The following is a 15,628-nucleotide window of genomic DNA, read 5'->3' on the forward strand; positions in this document are numbered from 1 at the left end:
CCCTACTGCCAGGCTCTTACCTCCTTTTAAAAAAAAAACAAAAACACAACTCCATAATCACAGATCTGATTCTTCCCAACTTCTCCCGTTGTTTGTCATTGGATTTTTTTTTTTTCCTTTTTAAATCCCAGATATTCTTCTCTCTTGTTGGTGTTAAAAGAGCAATTTTCTCCCCCAGTAGCATCTCCACCTTGAGATGCTACAAGCTGTAGGAGCTTGAGACAGGGAGAGCTCAAAATTTGAATGGCAGTGATGGATAAAAAGACATTATTCAGGTTTTACTAAAGGAACTGAAGCCTTGACAGAGAAAGTGATGCATGAGATCCCCAGAAAAGTCTCCAGCAGAGAGAGAAAAGTTAACCCAGGGTCTCTAAAGGTGTAACCCATAACAAATTTCTTTTTTCCTTCTGTTTACTTTGCATTTTGGGGGAGTTTCTTCTTCTGCAGAGAAAGGGAGGAAGAAATTCAAATTGAAAAAGCTGTGATCTGGACCCTGATGTTCCTTGTGGGGCACAGCAAGCATTTTGTGCTGCATCTGCTTTTCAAATAAGAGGGTTTTTGGGTTTTTTTACCCCAACAGAGTTGTAAAATTTGTCTGTCAGCTTTTCTTCTCCCTGCAAAGCAAACACACATCCTGCTGCATGGAGCCTGGGAATGTCAGGAGTTTATTTCTCAGGTTCAGGAAGCACCAAGAGCCACACACAGAGCCTGTAACCTTAGATTGCTTTTGCTCCTTGCTCTATTAAATCATTCAAATCTCTTAGCAGCCACTCTGCCCCAGCCAGGAGCAGGCAGGATGCTCTATTGTAGCTTTTGATTGGTTCCAGAGGTTTGTTTATGGCCATCAGGGCAGGTTTTGTTTAATATTCCAGAGGTCTGGCAATTTACATCCCATCGATTTACAAGGCCCAGTCTGTCAAGAGGCACCAGAGTGGAATTGAAATGCAAAATGATTGAAATCAGGGGTGACAACAAGTGTGTTGAGTTTAATTTTTCTCAGGTTGGCTGGAAGGAAACCTTCCTTCTCCTTCGAGGGAGATATTTTGGCTGTGCTTAGAGCAGGCAAGAAGAAAGCCTAAATAAAACCCTGATTAATATCTGGCATCATGGGCAGATGAGTGAAAACAGGGCCCTTTTCACCCAAATTCCTCTAGGATTCTAGGGAATTCATCTGCCCATGATAAGGGCCACTGGAACCAGGTGTTGGCCACCACTTGCCCAACCTTTGGGTATTTTGGTGGCCAGGAGGGCTCATGCTCAACGTGGGTCATGAAGGAGGAGAAAGGGAGGAAGAAGTGGATGGCTGCTGATTTGCTGTCCTGTTTTCCCAAAATTCCAGCTGGAGATATCTCAAGCAGAGAGCTCAGAGGGTTCTGGGGTGCTGAAGGTCCATGCACCAACTCCAAGTCATCCTTTGCCCCAAGAGCTGCCAAACTCCAAAGCCACCTCCAAATTACAGGTGGCTTTTTTTTGTTTTTTGGTTTGTTTTTTTTTTTTTTTCCTCCAAGGCTCCTTAATAATTTAGGCTCTGCTTATTTTTTGCTGCTACAGCTGTGGGGCTGTGTTGCCAAGGATGATGGATTTCAACTGCCTTGAGTGAGGCTTAAAAAAATGGGATTTTCTCCGTGCCTGTGAAATGGTCCTTTCTGCAGGTCCAAAGAAGGAGAAAGGAAGATTGATGGGCTCTGAAAGGCTTCCTTGGATCTCAAAAAGCAAAAGTACACTTCAAATCAGCCTGGATCCCTCAAACCAGCACCTGACCTGGTTTTAAAACCAAGCTTTAAAGCCACCAGTTCTTCTGCCTTTAAAATAAGGAACCAAACTCTCCCCATTTCCCTCCTCCTCTTATCTCCACTGACAAATATAATTACAGCTTCACTTAAGTCACTGCAAATGAATTCTGGAGGGGAGAAAAATGGGGTTTGTGTCTCTCAGCTGCAGAAATGAGCTGACTCTTGTGGTTTGGATGATGGCTCCATCCATCTCCACCACTTGCAGGGAGGCATCAGCACTGGAGCGAGCTGGGACCAGGCTGGGGAGGGAATTCTTCCAGCCAGTCCCTCTCCAGGGCTGAGGTTGATAAAAACTTCCCAAAACGTAGGATTTTTTACAAAAAGGAGATTTTTTTTTCGCTCCCATCCCCATAATAAAGATGAGCTTCCCCACTTTATACCATGGCCAAATAAACACACCTAGACCTGCTCCCACAGGTCTCCCAAATGATCCAAAAGTCCCCTCCAGAAAAACAAATGTCACTTGGAGGTCTCCCAGGTGCAAGGTGGACAAACAGCTCTTCCAAATCACTTCCCTGGAGTCATCTCTTAACCCTGTGATCAGGGAATGAGAAGCTGTGTAAATAAACCCCTCACTCCCTCACTGATAATTTCATTTTCTTTATGGGAGAGGTCACAGTGATGAGAGAAGGGCTGGGAAGGGGTGAAGTGAGGTGGGGAGGTGCCATCCAGGTCATTCCCATTCACCCTGGGTGGATTGTTGGATTGTTGCTCTCATTTCTTTCTTTATTTCTCTTTTATACTCCAGGCCACTTAATTATTTTCAGCAGTATTTGCCAGGCTATGAAATTCTTTGCCATCTTCGTTGGTTTAAAAAAAAAAAAATCATAAATACAACTGTGATTGCAGCAAGAGCCAGGATTTACACAGCTTCACCTATCCACGTTTTTCTCTGCTGTAATTCACAGTACATTGAGTTGCACAGACAGGCTCTTTACTGTGTGCAGTCTTTTCCTTTTGCTTGATTGCACCTTTCCCTTTCCTTTCCTTTCCTTTCCTTTCCTTTCCTTTCCTTTCCTTTCCTTTCCTTTCCTTTCCTTTCCTTTTTCCTTTCCTTTCCTTTTTCCTTTCCTTTCCTTTCCTTTCCTTTCCTTTCCTTTCCTTTTTCCTTTCCTTTCCTTTCCTTTCCTTTCCTTTCCTTTCCTTTCCTTTCCTTTCCTTTCCTTTCCTTTCCTTTCCTTTTTCCTTTCCTTTCCTTTCCTTTCCTTTCCTTTCCTTTCCTTTCCTTTCCTTTCCTTTCCTTTCCTTTCCTTTCCTTTTTCCTTTCCTTTCCTTTTTCCTTTCCTTTCCTTTCCTTTCCTTTCCTTTCCTTTCCTTTCCTTTCCTTTCCTTCCCTTCCCTTCCCTTCCCTTTCCTTCCTTTCCCTTCTCTTTCCCTTTCCCTTTCCCTTTCCCTTTCCCTTTCCCTTTCCCTCTCCCTCTCCCTCTCCCTCTCCCTCTCCCTTTCCCTTTCCCTTTCCCTTTCTCTTTCCCTTTCCCTTTCCTTCCCATCCAGAGCTGCTTTGGCATCTCCTGAAGTGTAAGGAATTTTTGTGCAAGAAAAGAGGAGAGAGGTTTCTCAGAGCCAGCAGATCAATTGCCTCCACACTTCAGGTGTGAAGCAACCTTAAAAAAAAAAAAAAAAAAAGGAAAGAAAGAAAAAAAGAAAAAAAAAAATCAGTTCTGGCAAAGTATTCCCAGGGAGGAGTGGGAAAGATGAGGAGGGATTTTTGACAAGGGAGTGATGGGATGAGAAGGAATGGCTTTAAAATGGAAGAGGGGAGATTTAGGTTGAACATTAGGAACAAATTATTTAATTTGAGGGTGGGGAGACCCTGGAACAGGTTGCCCAGAGAAGCTGTGGCTGCCCCATCCCTGGCAGTGTCCAAGTATTTATTTTTTTTTTTTACAAGAGGTTTCAGTGGGAGGGAAACAGCTGCTCCATGACCAATCATACCAGCTGTCTATTTTCATTTGCTTTCCTGCTGAAGAGCTGTGTTGAATTAACAAAGAAAACCTCCCAGATGCCTCTGGAGGGATGGGGGCAGGCAAAGACTCCCTGGGTATCAGATGGGGGCAGGCAAAGACTCCCTGGGTATCAGATGGGGAAGTCTCTGGTGAGCAAAAAAGAATCATTTCTCCCTTTGGGGCTGAGCTTTGGCTGCTGAGCTCCCCCTCTCTGACTCCCAAGCACAGCAAGAGAAATATTCCTGGATCCTGCAGCTACTCCTCATCCCAGAGCATTATTTCCCCAAGCAAATATATCCTGGTGGTTGATGAAACCCCTCAGGATCCACTCTGGAGTTCAATCAGCCAGGGGGGGGCTGGGCTCTTTTCCCAGGCAACTCTCAGCAAGACAAGAGGGCACAAGAGGTCTCAAGTTGTGCCAGGGGAGGTTTAGGTTGGACATTAGAAAGAATTTCTTTCTGGAGAGGGTGCTCAGCCATTGGAATGGGCTGCCCAGGGAAGGGGTGGATTCTCCATCCCTGGAGATATTTCCAAAGAGCCTGGATGTGGCACTCAGTGCCATGGGCTGGGAACTGCAATGGGAGTGGATCAAGGGTTGGACTTGATGAGCTCTGAGGTCCCTTCCAACCCAGCCAGTTCTAGGATTCTATGATTCTAAGTATCAATCCCTGAGCCAGAAAATGGGATCAAACCCAAGGAACTCCAACCCCAGAGAGATGTTCTACAGCCTCACAGAGGCTCCAAGGGGTAGATATGGGATGTGACACAAAAAAAAACCAAAACCCAGACTGCCCCCACCTTGGGACCACAATTACTCTCTGAAGAGAGATTAAGGCTTGAGTGGATTGCTACAGGAATTGGAATTTTCATGTTGGGAAGTCACCTGCAGCCAGGAACCAGGGTTCCTGAAGAGAACTTTGCCCCTGTGCTCAGCCCTGGGGAGGCCACAGCTTGAGTCCTGTGTCCAGTTCTGGGCCCCTCAGCTCAGGAAGGAGATTGAGGTGCTGGAGCAGGTCCAAAGGAGGCAACTGGGCTGGGGAAGGGATCCAGCACAGATCCTCTGAGGAGAGGCTGAGGGAGCTGGGGGTGTTGAGGCTGGAGAAGAGGAGGCTCAGGGGAGACCTCATCACTCTCTCCAACTCCCTGAAAGGAGGTTGGAGCCAGGGGGGGGTTGGGCTCTTTTCCCAGGCAACTCTCAGCAAGACAAGAGGGCACAAGAGGTCTCAAGTTGTGCCAGGGAAGGTTTAGGTTGGACATTAGGAAGAATTTCTTTCTGGAGAGGGTGCTCAGCCATTGGAATGGGCTGCCCAGGGAAGGGGTGGATTCTCCATCCCTGGAGATATTTCCAAAGAGCCTGGATGTGGCACTCAGTGCCATGGGCTGGGAACTGCAGTGGGAGTGGATCAAGGGTTGGACTTGATGAGCTCTGAGGTCCCTTCCAACCCAGCCAGTTCTAGGATTCTAGGATTCTATGATTTGCTGCTTTGTAGGCTCCCAAATTCCAGATTTTATGGCTCAGGCAGAGGTGGGAGGGAACTCCATCCAGTTAGGATGGAAGCAGATGGGATGCTCTGGTTGCTAAAACTCAGAAGCATTGATGAAGTAGCTGACAAATGGATATTTTCTTCTTTTCTTTCCTAGCCATGTCTCCTGGCCAGGACTGTCATGCCAGCATGGAACATTTTCCTGCATCTGAGCAGATCCTGCAAACCCTGAGTGAGCTGGCCAGGGCTTTCCAAGAGATGGCTGATCGCTGCCTGCTGGTCCTGCATTTGGAAGTCAGGTAAAAACCCTGAATTTAGGGATTTGGGGGTCAACTCGAGAGCTTTTAGGTGAAGATTGCACCCAGGGTGCATCTTACAGCACCTGAGAGAGATTTACCCTCAGGAAAATATCAAAGGGCAGTCCAGAAACACCAGATCCCATCAGCATGGAAGGCAAAATATGAGGCAAGACAGCAGAAGGGAAAATTCCCAGGGGGGTCCTTGCCTTCTGTGTTAAAAACCAGGAAAAATGGGGTTTGGGGATTTAGAAAATTGCACAATGGTGTCTTCATAATCCAACAGGCATTTGCACATCTCTTAGCTTTGGATTGCAAATCAGAGCTTTTCTTATTACTACTTTTTCAATTAGATACAGAAACTGGGGAACCAGCTGGATTTTTTTTTATTATTATTATTTTATTTTTTAAAGGGATGGATGATTTTCTGATGTCTCTGATTTCTCATGCCAAGATCAAAGGCAGCAAATCACTTTCTTCAGGCCACCAGGTGTCCATTGTAGGGCTGGGAAGACATTTTTCCCTTTATGCATTGTGTCAGCCAGGTGTCTTTTCATTGCTTCCTTTTTCTCTGGAGAATCAAATAGATGTCAGAGACAGGCAAGGAGACAAGATGGACCATCAGTTTGTTCTGCTGTGACACATCCCAAGCCACTTTGTGTCCTTGTCTACGTTGCCAGAGCTCTGGTGAAGCAGTTTGTAGCTTTAAAAATAATAAAAAAATAATAATAACACATTAGTTATTGTCAGCAGTCCTTCAGCCTGCTATCCATCATCTGCTGGCCACTTGATTGCTGGCATCATGATGAGCTGAGCTTGGAAGGATTGGAGGAAAGGATGAAGGTATGGAAATGGAGCAGCTTTCCAGCTGGGAGGGCTTCAAGGGATGTGATGCCCAAGCTGTCCCAGCCTCGTGGTTTGGGCAGCAGCCTAAATGGGTTTCTGCCCTCAGTTCTCTGTGGTTTCCCATCCACACTTGGGGTTGGCAGAAATCAGTGCAAATGTAGGTCAGGAAAAAATGTTGCTGTGGTTTTAGAGCAGATCTCTTCCCACCTCCTCTGGAGCCCCTGCTTGGCCTCATAGAAACCTTCCAATATCTGAAGGGGCTCCAAGAAAGCTGGGGGAGGGCTTTGGACACGGGGGGGTAGGGAGAGGAGAAGGGAAATGGGTTAAAACTTGGAGAGAAAGGGGAGATTGAGGTTGGAGATGGGGAGGAAATTCTGGAATTGGAGGGTGGGGAGAGCCTGGCCCAGGTTGTCCAAGGAAGTTGTGGCTGCCCCATCCCTGGCAGTGTCTCAGGTCAGGTTGGATGGGGCTTGGAGCCCCCTGGGCTGGTGGGAGGTGTCCCTGCCCATGCAGGGGTTGGGACTGGATGAGCTTTGAGGTCCCAACCTAAATCATTCCATGATTCTATGACAAAGGACTGGAATGAGCCCTAAAATCTGGAAGTGGATTTTGATGGAAGATTTCTCCTCTGGAGCCAGGCTGAGAGAGTTGGGGGTGTTGAGGCTGGAGAAGAGAAGGCTGCAATGGGGAGACCTTAGAGCACCTTCCAGTGCCTGAAGGGGCTCCAGGAAAGCTGGGGAGGGACTTGGGACAAGGGCCTGGAGGGATGGGACCCTCCGAGGGGGAAGGGTTTCCAGAAGGGTTTCTGTCAGTGAACAAAAAAGAAAAAACCTGTCATAGTGTTAAATGCTTGGGAATAGGCACAACCTTGGCCTGCTACTTGTCATTCCATGTTCCCTGGCTTCCTTTTTCTACCAGTTACAACTGTTCTTAGGTCTTTATGGTATGTAGAAGGAGTTATTTGAGTGGAAGTGCTGGTGAACCAGCACCTGTGAGGATGGACAACCTGGTGAAAATGCATTTGCCCACATAACTGGGACGATTTAGGCCAGAGCTGTTAATGAAAGGCCCTTTGTATTCACATCATGAGAGCACAATGACCCTAATAGGTGATTTGAATGACTTTCTCTTTGGTTGGTGGGATGCTGGTTGGGTTTGTTACCTTCAGCCCTACCAGGTCAGTGAACAGAAAAGAAAAAACCTGTCATGGTGTAAATGCTTGGGAATAGGCACAACCTTGGCCTGCTAATTATCATTTCATGTTCCCTGGCTTGCTCCTTCTACCAGGCTGGGCACAGAGTGGCAGAAAGGGAGCTGGGAGTCTGGATTGCCAGGAAGCTGAAGAGGAGGCAGCAGTGTGCCCAGGTGGCCAAGAAGGCCAATGGCATCCTGGGCTGGCTCAGGAACAGCGTGGCCAGCAGGTCCAGGGAAGGGATTCTGCCCCTGTGCTCAGCCCTGGGGAGGCCACAGCTTGAGTCCTGTGTCCAGTTCTGGGCCCCTCAGCTCAGGAAGGAGATTGAGGTGCTGGAGCAGGTCCAAAGGAGGCAACTGGGCTGGGGAAGGGATCCAGCACAGATCCTCTGAGGAGAGGCTGAGGGAGCTGGGGGTGTTGAGGCTGGAGAAGAGAAGGCTCAGGGGAGACCTCATCACTCTCTCCAACTCCCTGAAAGGAGGTTGGAGCCAGGGGGGGGTTGGGCTCTTTTCCCAGGCAACTCTCAGCAAGACAAGAGGGCACAAGAGGTCTCAAGTTGTGCCAGGGGAGGTTTAGGTTGGACATGAGAAAGAATTTTTTTCTGGAGAGGGTGCTCAGCCATTGGAATGGGCTGCCCAGGGAAGGGGTGGATTCTCCATCCCTGGAGATATTTCCAAAGAGCCTGGATGTGGCACTCAGTGCCATGGGCTGGGAACTGCAGTGGGAGTGGATCAAGGGTTGGACTTGATGAGCTCTGAGGTCCCTTCCAACCCAGCCAGTTCTAGGATTCTGTGATTCTATGATCACCACCTCCTTCCCACAATCACCGTTTTTCACTTGCTTGAAAGAAAGCAAGAAGGCAACACCTTGGATATCCAATGCCTGAATGACAGGGTTGTTACATTGGAAAATCTCTCTCTCTTTTGTCTCACAGAGTTCATTGCTTCCACTACCTGATCCCCTTGGCCAAACAAGGGAATTATGCCATCGTTGCCAACGTGGAGAGCATGGACTATGACCCCCTCGTTGTCCGCCTCAACAAGGACATCAGTGCCATTGAGGAAGCCATGAGTGCCAGCCTCCAGCAGCACAAGTTCCAGTACATCTTTGAAGGTCAGGCATTTAACAGAAGAGTTGTCTTCTGAGGAAATAGTTTGTTGATTCTTAGCTCCAAACCTATCCAGGCTCCTTTTGGTGCTTGGGGAGAGTGAGGGTCCTTGTGTCACCTACAGAATGAAAAGTGGGACCCACTCAGACAAGAGGCACTAAAACCCTCTGTTGTTTCCACGTCATTTCTGAGAGTGTGTGGCTGAATAGCTGAGTCACAGCTATTTTGGGGGGGGGAGTTTCCTCTTCTGAAGGGAAAGGGAGTAAGAAATTAAAATTGAAAAAGCTGTGAACTGGTCCCTGATGTCTGGGTGACCTTTAAGATCACCAAGTCCCACTGTTTACCCAGCACTGCCAAATCCACTGCTAAACCATGTCCCTCAGCACATCTACACAGCTTTTAAATCCCTCCAGGGACTTTTATGACTGCCCTGGGCAGCCTTACAACTTTTTCAGTGAAAAAAATTGTTTTCAGTCTCCAACCTAAACCTCCCCTGGTGCAACTTGAGGCCGTTCCCTCTTGTCCTATTGCTTGTTCCTTGGGAGAAGAGGCAAACATCCAACTTACCCCAACCTCCTTCCAGGGAGTTGTAGAGAGCCAAACGGTCTTCCCTCAGCCTCTTTTGCTCCAGGATCAACACCCCCAGCCCCTCCTCAGCAGATTTTTGCTCCAGCCCCTTCCCCAGCTCCATTCCCTTCTCTGGACACACTCCAACTCCTCAGTGTCCTTCTGAACTGACCCCAGGATTGGAGGTGCAGCCTCCCCAGTGCCCAGCACAGGGGGACAATCCCTTCCCTGTCCCTTCTGGCCACAGCAGTGCTGGGACAAACCCAGATATTGGAGAGAAGCCCAAGCTGAGCAGGAAAGCAGGGAGCTGATGGACGTGCGGGATGGTTCTTCCTGGGGAAGGACGTGTGTGTGTATGACAAGCACAGCTCTATTAGAGCACAGCTCCTCTCCAAAGTGGAGCCATTCCCATTTCTAAAATTGCATTTAGAGAACATCAGCTCTTCTGATGTCTCATCTGTTGTGATTACCTTGGAGAATACCAATCATGGCTTGATTCAGCTCCCCTGTATTTATTCGTGGCACTGACGCACGGTGCCCTTGCCTGGCTGCCAGGATCCATCTCCCTTTTCCTCTGGTCACTGGTCAAAGTCAGGAGAAGGTGGGGGCTGGAGATGCACCCCTTATCAACATATCAGCAGGGATGACTTAGTCTGGCCACTGGTTTTCTCATCCTGGAGAATCAGAGAATAATTCGGGTTGGAAGGGACCTCTCAAGGTCATCCAGGACACCCCCAACCAGCTCAGGATGCTCAGAGCCTCCTCAATCCTTGGATATCTCCAGGGATGAGGCCTCAACCACCTCCCTGGCTTTCAGGATCTGTTTATGTCTCCCCCATGTAGCCCCTGATGGAGCATTTTTTTAATCAGATGTTTTCTGAGCTGCTTGAATCAAAGGGAGTGAGCCCAGCACTTTGTAGAGCTCCTCTTACAGCTCAGATCTTCTGGGTCTGTTCCAGGGGAGTGAAATAGATCCAGACAGAGCCATGGGGACTCTTTGCACCTCACTAAGCCATGAGGTTGAAATTCCTACACTCCTTGATGAAATGCTGGCACCTCTTCAGTCCACTTTTGGGATCACATCCACCCTCCTGTTCATCCTACATGAACATTTTTTCTTACTCCTGACTTTTAATTGTTGTGGAGTTGTGTACAGAGCTGTGTAGTGGACAAATTAAGCTGGGGTGGAGTTTTTTTAATATTTGAAATGTGACATGAGTGGATACATCATTCCTGGGCTGGCTGTGACTTATGGATTCCAGCTAGAGGAGGGGAAATTTAGATTGGAAGTTAGGAAGAAGTTCTTCCCCATGAGGGTGGTGAGAGACTGGAACAGGTTGCCCAGAGAGGTGGTGGAAGCCCCATCCCTGGAAGTTTTTAAGTTTGGATGGGGCTTGGAGCAACCTGGGCTGGTGGGAGGTGTCCCTGGCCATGCAGGGGTTGGAACTGGATGAGCTTTAAGGTCTCTTCCCTGAAAATTCTCTGATTCTGTGACTTTTTAACAGCTGGCTGTGACCTTCAGCAGCAGAGGAATGATGGAGCCATCCTTCAGACCCAAGAAGCTGCTCAGGATTGATGGGAGGGAGGTTGTGCAGGGAGGGCATTGAAATGCAGAGCATTTCTGCTCCTCTGGACTGTGAGTTTACCAGGGAAAAAATACCACTTTTTATACCAGACTCAAATCCTATCATTTTGTAGGAGCAGTAGCAGCCCATTGCTCTGGGAGAGGGAGGGATTGAAAGGGAGATGCTGCAAAGCCTGGTGATAAATCTGGAAATGCCCTGGAAGTCCCAGCAGCTACAATAATATAACTTTGAAGTTTTGTACTATTTGGAAGTGGGTTTGGTGTTTTTTTTTTTAAAGAAAGAAACCTTGTGGGAAGTCCTCTTGAAATGCACAGGGCTCTTTTCCACGTCCCTTTGGGTGCATCTGCTGTTCCAGTTCACATGTACCACATAAGAGAGCTGCTTCATGGGTTTTATGTTGAATTATTGTCACTAAATATCTTCCTCCTGGGATGTTCCTGTTTGTTTTCCTTCTCCCCCTTGCAGGTTTGGGCCACCTGATTTCCTGCATCCTCATCAATGGTGCCCACTACTTCAAACGTATCAGTGAATCAGGGATCAAGAAAATGTGTAGGAACATCTTCATCCTCCAGCAAAACCTGACCAACATCACCATGTCCAGGGAAGCTGACCTGGACTTTGCAAGGTGAGCAGAGAACCCCAAGTTCTGTTTCTTCCTCTTTTGCTGGCTGCAGACACAGGGGTAGCTCCTTCCAAAAGTTTTTCCACTCTTCTGGGCACCTGGGTGGGTATCCAGGTGGTGTTTAACCCATAGAAATATTCCTAATATTCACTTTATTGAGGAGCACTCAGAAGTTTTGGGCATCACTTGGCCTTGAGCTCCAAGTGGAGCTCAGCACCAAAACTTTGAGGTTTCCTGATGGGCTGGTTCTCCTAAAACCAAAACCCAGGCAAGGGAAAGCTTCTTGGTGCAGGGTTTGGATGGAACTTCAACTGGATGTCTCTGAGCCCCGGATTCATGCCCAGAGAAATGGTTTGCTTCATGGAAGGCTTAAACTTTGATCAGCTCCCAGTGTGAACTTCAGGGATGCCAGATTCTGGCTCTCTTCATGTTCTTGTCCTATTGCTCTTAAAATAATAGTAGTATTTTATATAGTAAAGTATTTTATAGAGTTGTCAGGGTTTAACACTGCCCTGGCAATTAAACTGAGTAACAGAGGCTCTCTATTAATCTCTCTCTCCTCCCTGATAAAGGAAGGAGAGAGAATAAGGGAGAGAGACTGATGGGTTGGGAACTAAACTACACAGCTTGAATGGAACAGGAATGAGAAATAGGAAAAATGACTAAATCTATACAAATCTACAGGAAAATTGATCCCAGGTTCCTCCCCCCTTTCCCCCAAGAACTCTCCCATCCCCACTGAGGCTGCAGGGCAGCCCTGGGAAAGTCCAGGCTGGAATCCTGGGCTCAGGAGCAGTTGGGAGCTGGAGGCAGGAACACACAGATTCAGGCTGGGATGGATCAGGAGCAGAGGCAGAGGAAGGGATGGAATCCTCCCAGGATGCTGAAGCAAAGAGGGAGAGGGGAAGAAGGGGAAGCAGGAAGGGCTTTGAGCCTGGGGATCCCTCCAATTTCTCCTGAGGATGAGGTGGATGGGATGGAATCCTCTGTTTGGTCAATTCTGGTCATTTCTCTTGTCTGTTCCTCCCCACAGGAGGGTTTCAGGTGGGACCTCTTGACTCCTTTTCTCCTTCTGGAGGGCAAAATGTTCCTCAGAGCTGAGCAGTGTCCTTGGCTCTGCAGCCCATTCTCCAGCAGTAACTATAACCATGGAGTGGGCTCAGTCCCAGCAGCAGCCACTGACTGAGAAACTTGCTGTGAATTTCAGCAAGTGCAGCTCCTGACAAGAGACTGAGCTGAAAGCAAAAGCACAAGACAGAAAATCACCTTTATCCTGGCCCAAACCAGGACAATAGTATAATAGTAAATTAATTATAGTATTATATAGTATTATAGTATTATATAGTATTATATAGTATTATATATCATATAGTATTATAATATAATAGTAAAGTAAAAACAAAAATGGAGCCCCTGGAAGTTTCTCATCCATATTGCTCCTTTATTCACTTATGGGCACTCACTGGAGGAATAAGCAAACATGGAATGATGAGGGATTCTGTGATTCTATCAGTGCTTTGCACTTGGATTTAGGGTGCTGGGATTGTTCAGCCTGGAGAAGGCTCCAAAGAGACCTCAGAGCACCTTCCAGAGCCTGAAGAGGCTCCTGGAAAACTGGAGAGGGATTTTTTACAAGGGCATGGAGCCACAGGAGAAAAGGGGGATGGTTTTAAGCTGGAAGATGGGAGATGAGGGTGGTGAGACAGTGACACAAGTTGCTCAGAGATGCTCCATCCCTGGAGGTGTTCAAGGCCAGGTTGGGAGGGCTTGGAGCAACCTGATCCAGCTGAAAAATTCCCTGCTTATTGTAGGGGGGTTGGAGTAGATGAACTTGAGAGGCCCCTTCCAACCCAACCCATTGAATGATTCCATTGGCTGATGCTGAGCCCCAGAAATAACCAAAGGAAGAATCTGGAATAAAGGGATGGATAAAATGTCAGAGCTTCAGGGGACACTGGGAGATGTCCCACCAGAAACACTGGAAGTAGCTGGTGTCATCCTTTGGCTCTTGGAGACTGAATTATGGGAGAAGAAAAACTCCCTGGGATGAGAGAAAGTGAGGGCCTCATTTATGTTCTCATATGGGAAATGAGCTCATTATTGAATTAGTTTCTTCCTAATAACATTGACATGGAGAAGTTATGAATGCTGAGGCCTGGAGGAGGGGGAAGAAAGAAAAATCCATTACTAACTCTCCAAGGAATAAAGTTCCCAAATTCAATCTCTCTCTTTTTTTTTTTTTTTTTTTTAATGATTTTTTTTTCCCTCCCGATCTGTTGAGCTGCTAAATAAATTAGCCCAGGGTTTTTGGCAGGCAGAACAGAGCTTGAACATGTGCTGACTGCAACTGGCACCCAAATAATGAAATGCTGACCAAGAGCTGCTGGTAGCTGGCAGGAGAAATTTGGCCATTTTCTGGAAAGGTCTTGAAGAGCCAGGGAGCTCAGAGTGGTAGTGAGGAATAATTTGAGGTGGAATTTGATGGGAAAAGTGAGGAAGGGACAGGAATGAGGTGGCAAAAAGATTTTCTCCAGCAATTGGAGCTCTTGGGTACCAGCATCCAGGATGTGGAGCTCAAAAGAGGTGCCTGAGCTTTTTGCACAGGAGCATCACAGATTTACAGTGTTTTAGGGGATGGAAAATACCTCTGGAAATTATCCAAGCCCCTTGGCAGAGCAGGTTCACCTGGAGCAGGTTGCAGAGGAAGACATCCAGGTGGGTTTGGAATCTCTGGAGCCCTTCAGCTGCTTTCTTGTACCTGTGCTACAGAGTCCTTCCCATAATATGAATTCAACAACATTTCTTTGGAGCTTTCGTGGCTTTTGGGGGGGGATTTCTGTGATCTGGAGATTATGTTTGAGTCTTTTGTTCTTCAGATGACTCCTGGATGCTTATTATCCAGCTTTTTATGCACACACAAGTCTGGAGCATCCAATCCCTGCCCTGCTCACCTGAATTTTAAATTACCCAAGCAAGTTCTCCTCTTACCCTGGGGACTCCACTTACTGAGGTCTGTTCAGATTCTAAAATAAACATAAAACAGATCACAGAAAATGACATCAATGCAGAATAAAAGCAATTTGTACCTCTGTGATGCAGCTCATACAGGAATTTGTAAATTCTTTGCACCACAGCTTAATTTATCAGTTTTCCCTTTTTTTAAAGATGAGCAATGGAAAAGCAGTGGATATTTCATGTACAGGAGCAGTGGTGGAGATGATGGGGAAATAATCACTCCCCTGCTCTTCTTTCCTTCCTGGTAATGGGGAAAATTCCCTCCTTGCTTCACTTCTTCAGGGACCATGACTGAGAGGGAAAGGAAATTTCTGGAGGATCCAACCCAGCTTGGGACTCACTGCCCCAGCCCTGCTCTTTGCATTTGCCCTTGTGCAAACCAGAACCAGAGAATCCTCTTGATTGGAAAAGAACTTTGAAGATTATTAAGTCCAACCACTAACCTAACGCTGCCACTTCTCATCCATGTCCTTAAATAATTCAAAATTTACCCTGATTTCTTTAAGGAACTTGAGTAGAAGTCAGGGGCTTCCTTGGTCAGGGAAAACCACAATGAGTCACCAGTGGTGTCCCCCAGGGATCAGTGTTGGGCCCAGTGCTGTTTAATATCTTTATTGATGATTTAGTTGAGGGGATTGAGTCCATCATCAGCAAATTTGCAGATGACACCAAGCTGGGGGGAAGTGTGGATCAGCTGGAAGGCAGGAGGGCTCTGCAGAGGGACCTGGACAGACTGGAGAGTTGGGCTGATCCCAACGGGATGAGGTTCAACATTCCAAGTGCCGGGTCCTGCACTTTGGCCACAACAACCCCATGGGGAGCTCCAGGCTGGGCACAGAGTGGCAGAAAGGGAGCTGGGAGTCTGGATTGCCAGGAAGCTGAAGAGGAGGCAGCAGTGTGCCCAGGTGGCCAAGAAGGCCAATGGCATCCTGGGCTGGCTCAGGAACAGCGTGGCCAGCAGGTCCAGGGAAGGGATTCTGCCCCTGTGCTCAGCTCTGGGGAGGCCACAGCTTGAGTCCTGTGTCCAGTTCTGGGCCCCTCAGCTCAGGAAGGAGATTGAGGTGCTGGAGCAGGTCCAAAGGAGGCAACTGGGCTGGGGAAGGGATCCAGCACAGATCCTCTGAGGAGAGGCTGAGGGAGCTGGGGGTGTTGAGGCTGGAGAAGAGGAGGCTC

General features: G+C 47.6%; 1 protein-coding gene across 2 annotated transcripts in view; it reads left to right on the top strand.

Annotated features, from left to right (window-relative positions):
* The window catches only part of EXOC4 (exocyst complex component 4), a 441,701-nt gene that overhangs the window by 396,175 nt on the left and 29,898 nt on the right, over positions 1-15,628 (top strand). For both annotated transcript variants that reach the window (XM_071734223.1, XM_071734224.1), the window contains 3 exons: positions 5,381-5,522; positions 8,492-8,670; positions 11,284-11,443. In XM_071734223.1, the coding sequence (XP_071590324.1) occupies positions 5,381-5,522; positions 8,492-8,670; positions 11,284-11,443 (481 nt within the window). The remainder of the gene's footprint in view (positions 1-5,380; positions 5,523-8,491; positions 8,671-11,283; positions 11,444-15,628) is intronic.

The sequence above is a fragment of the Heliangelus exortis genome, chromosome 1 (assembly GCF_036169615.1).
Source record: "Heliangelus exortis chromosome 1, bHelExo1.hap1, whole genome shotgun sequence".
Taxonomy (NCBI): domain Eukaryota; kingdom Metazoa; phylum Chordata; class Aves; order Apodiformes; family Trochilidae; genus Heliangelus; species Heliangelus exortis.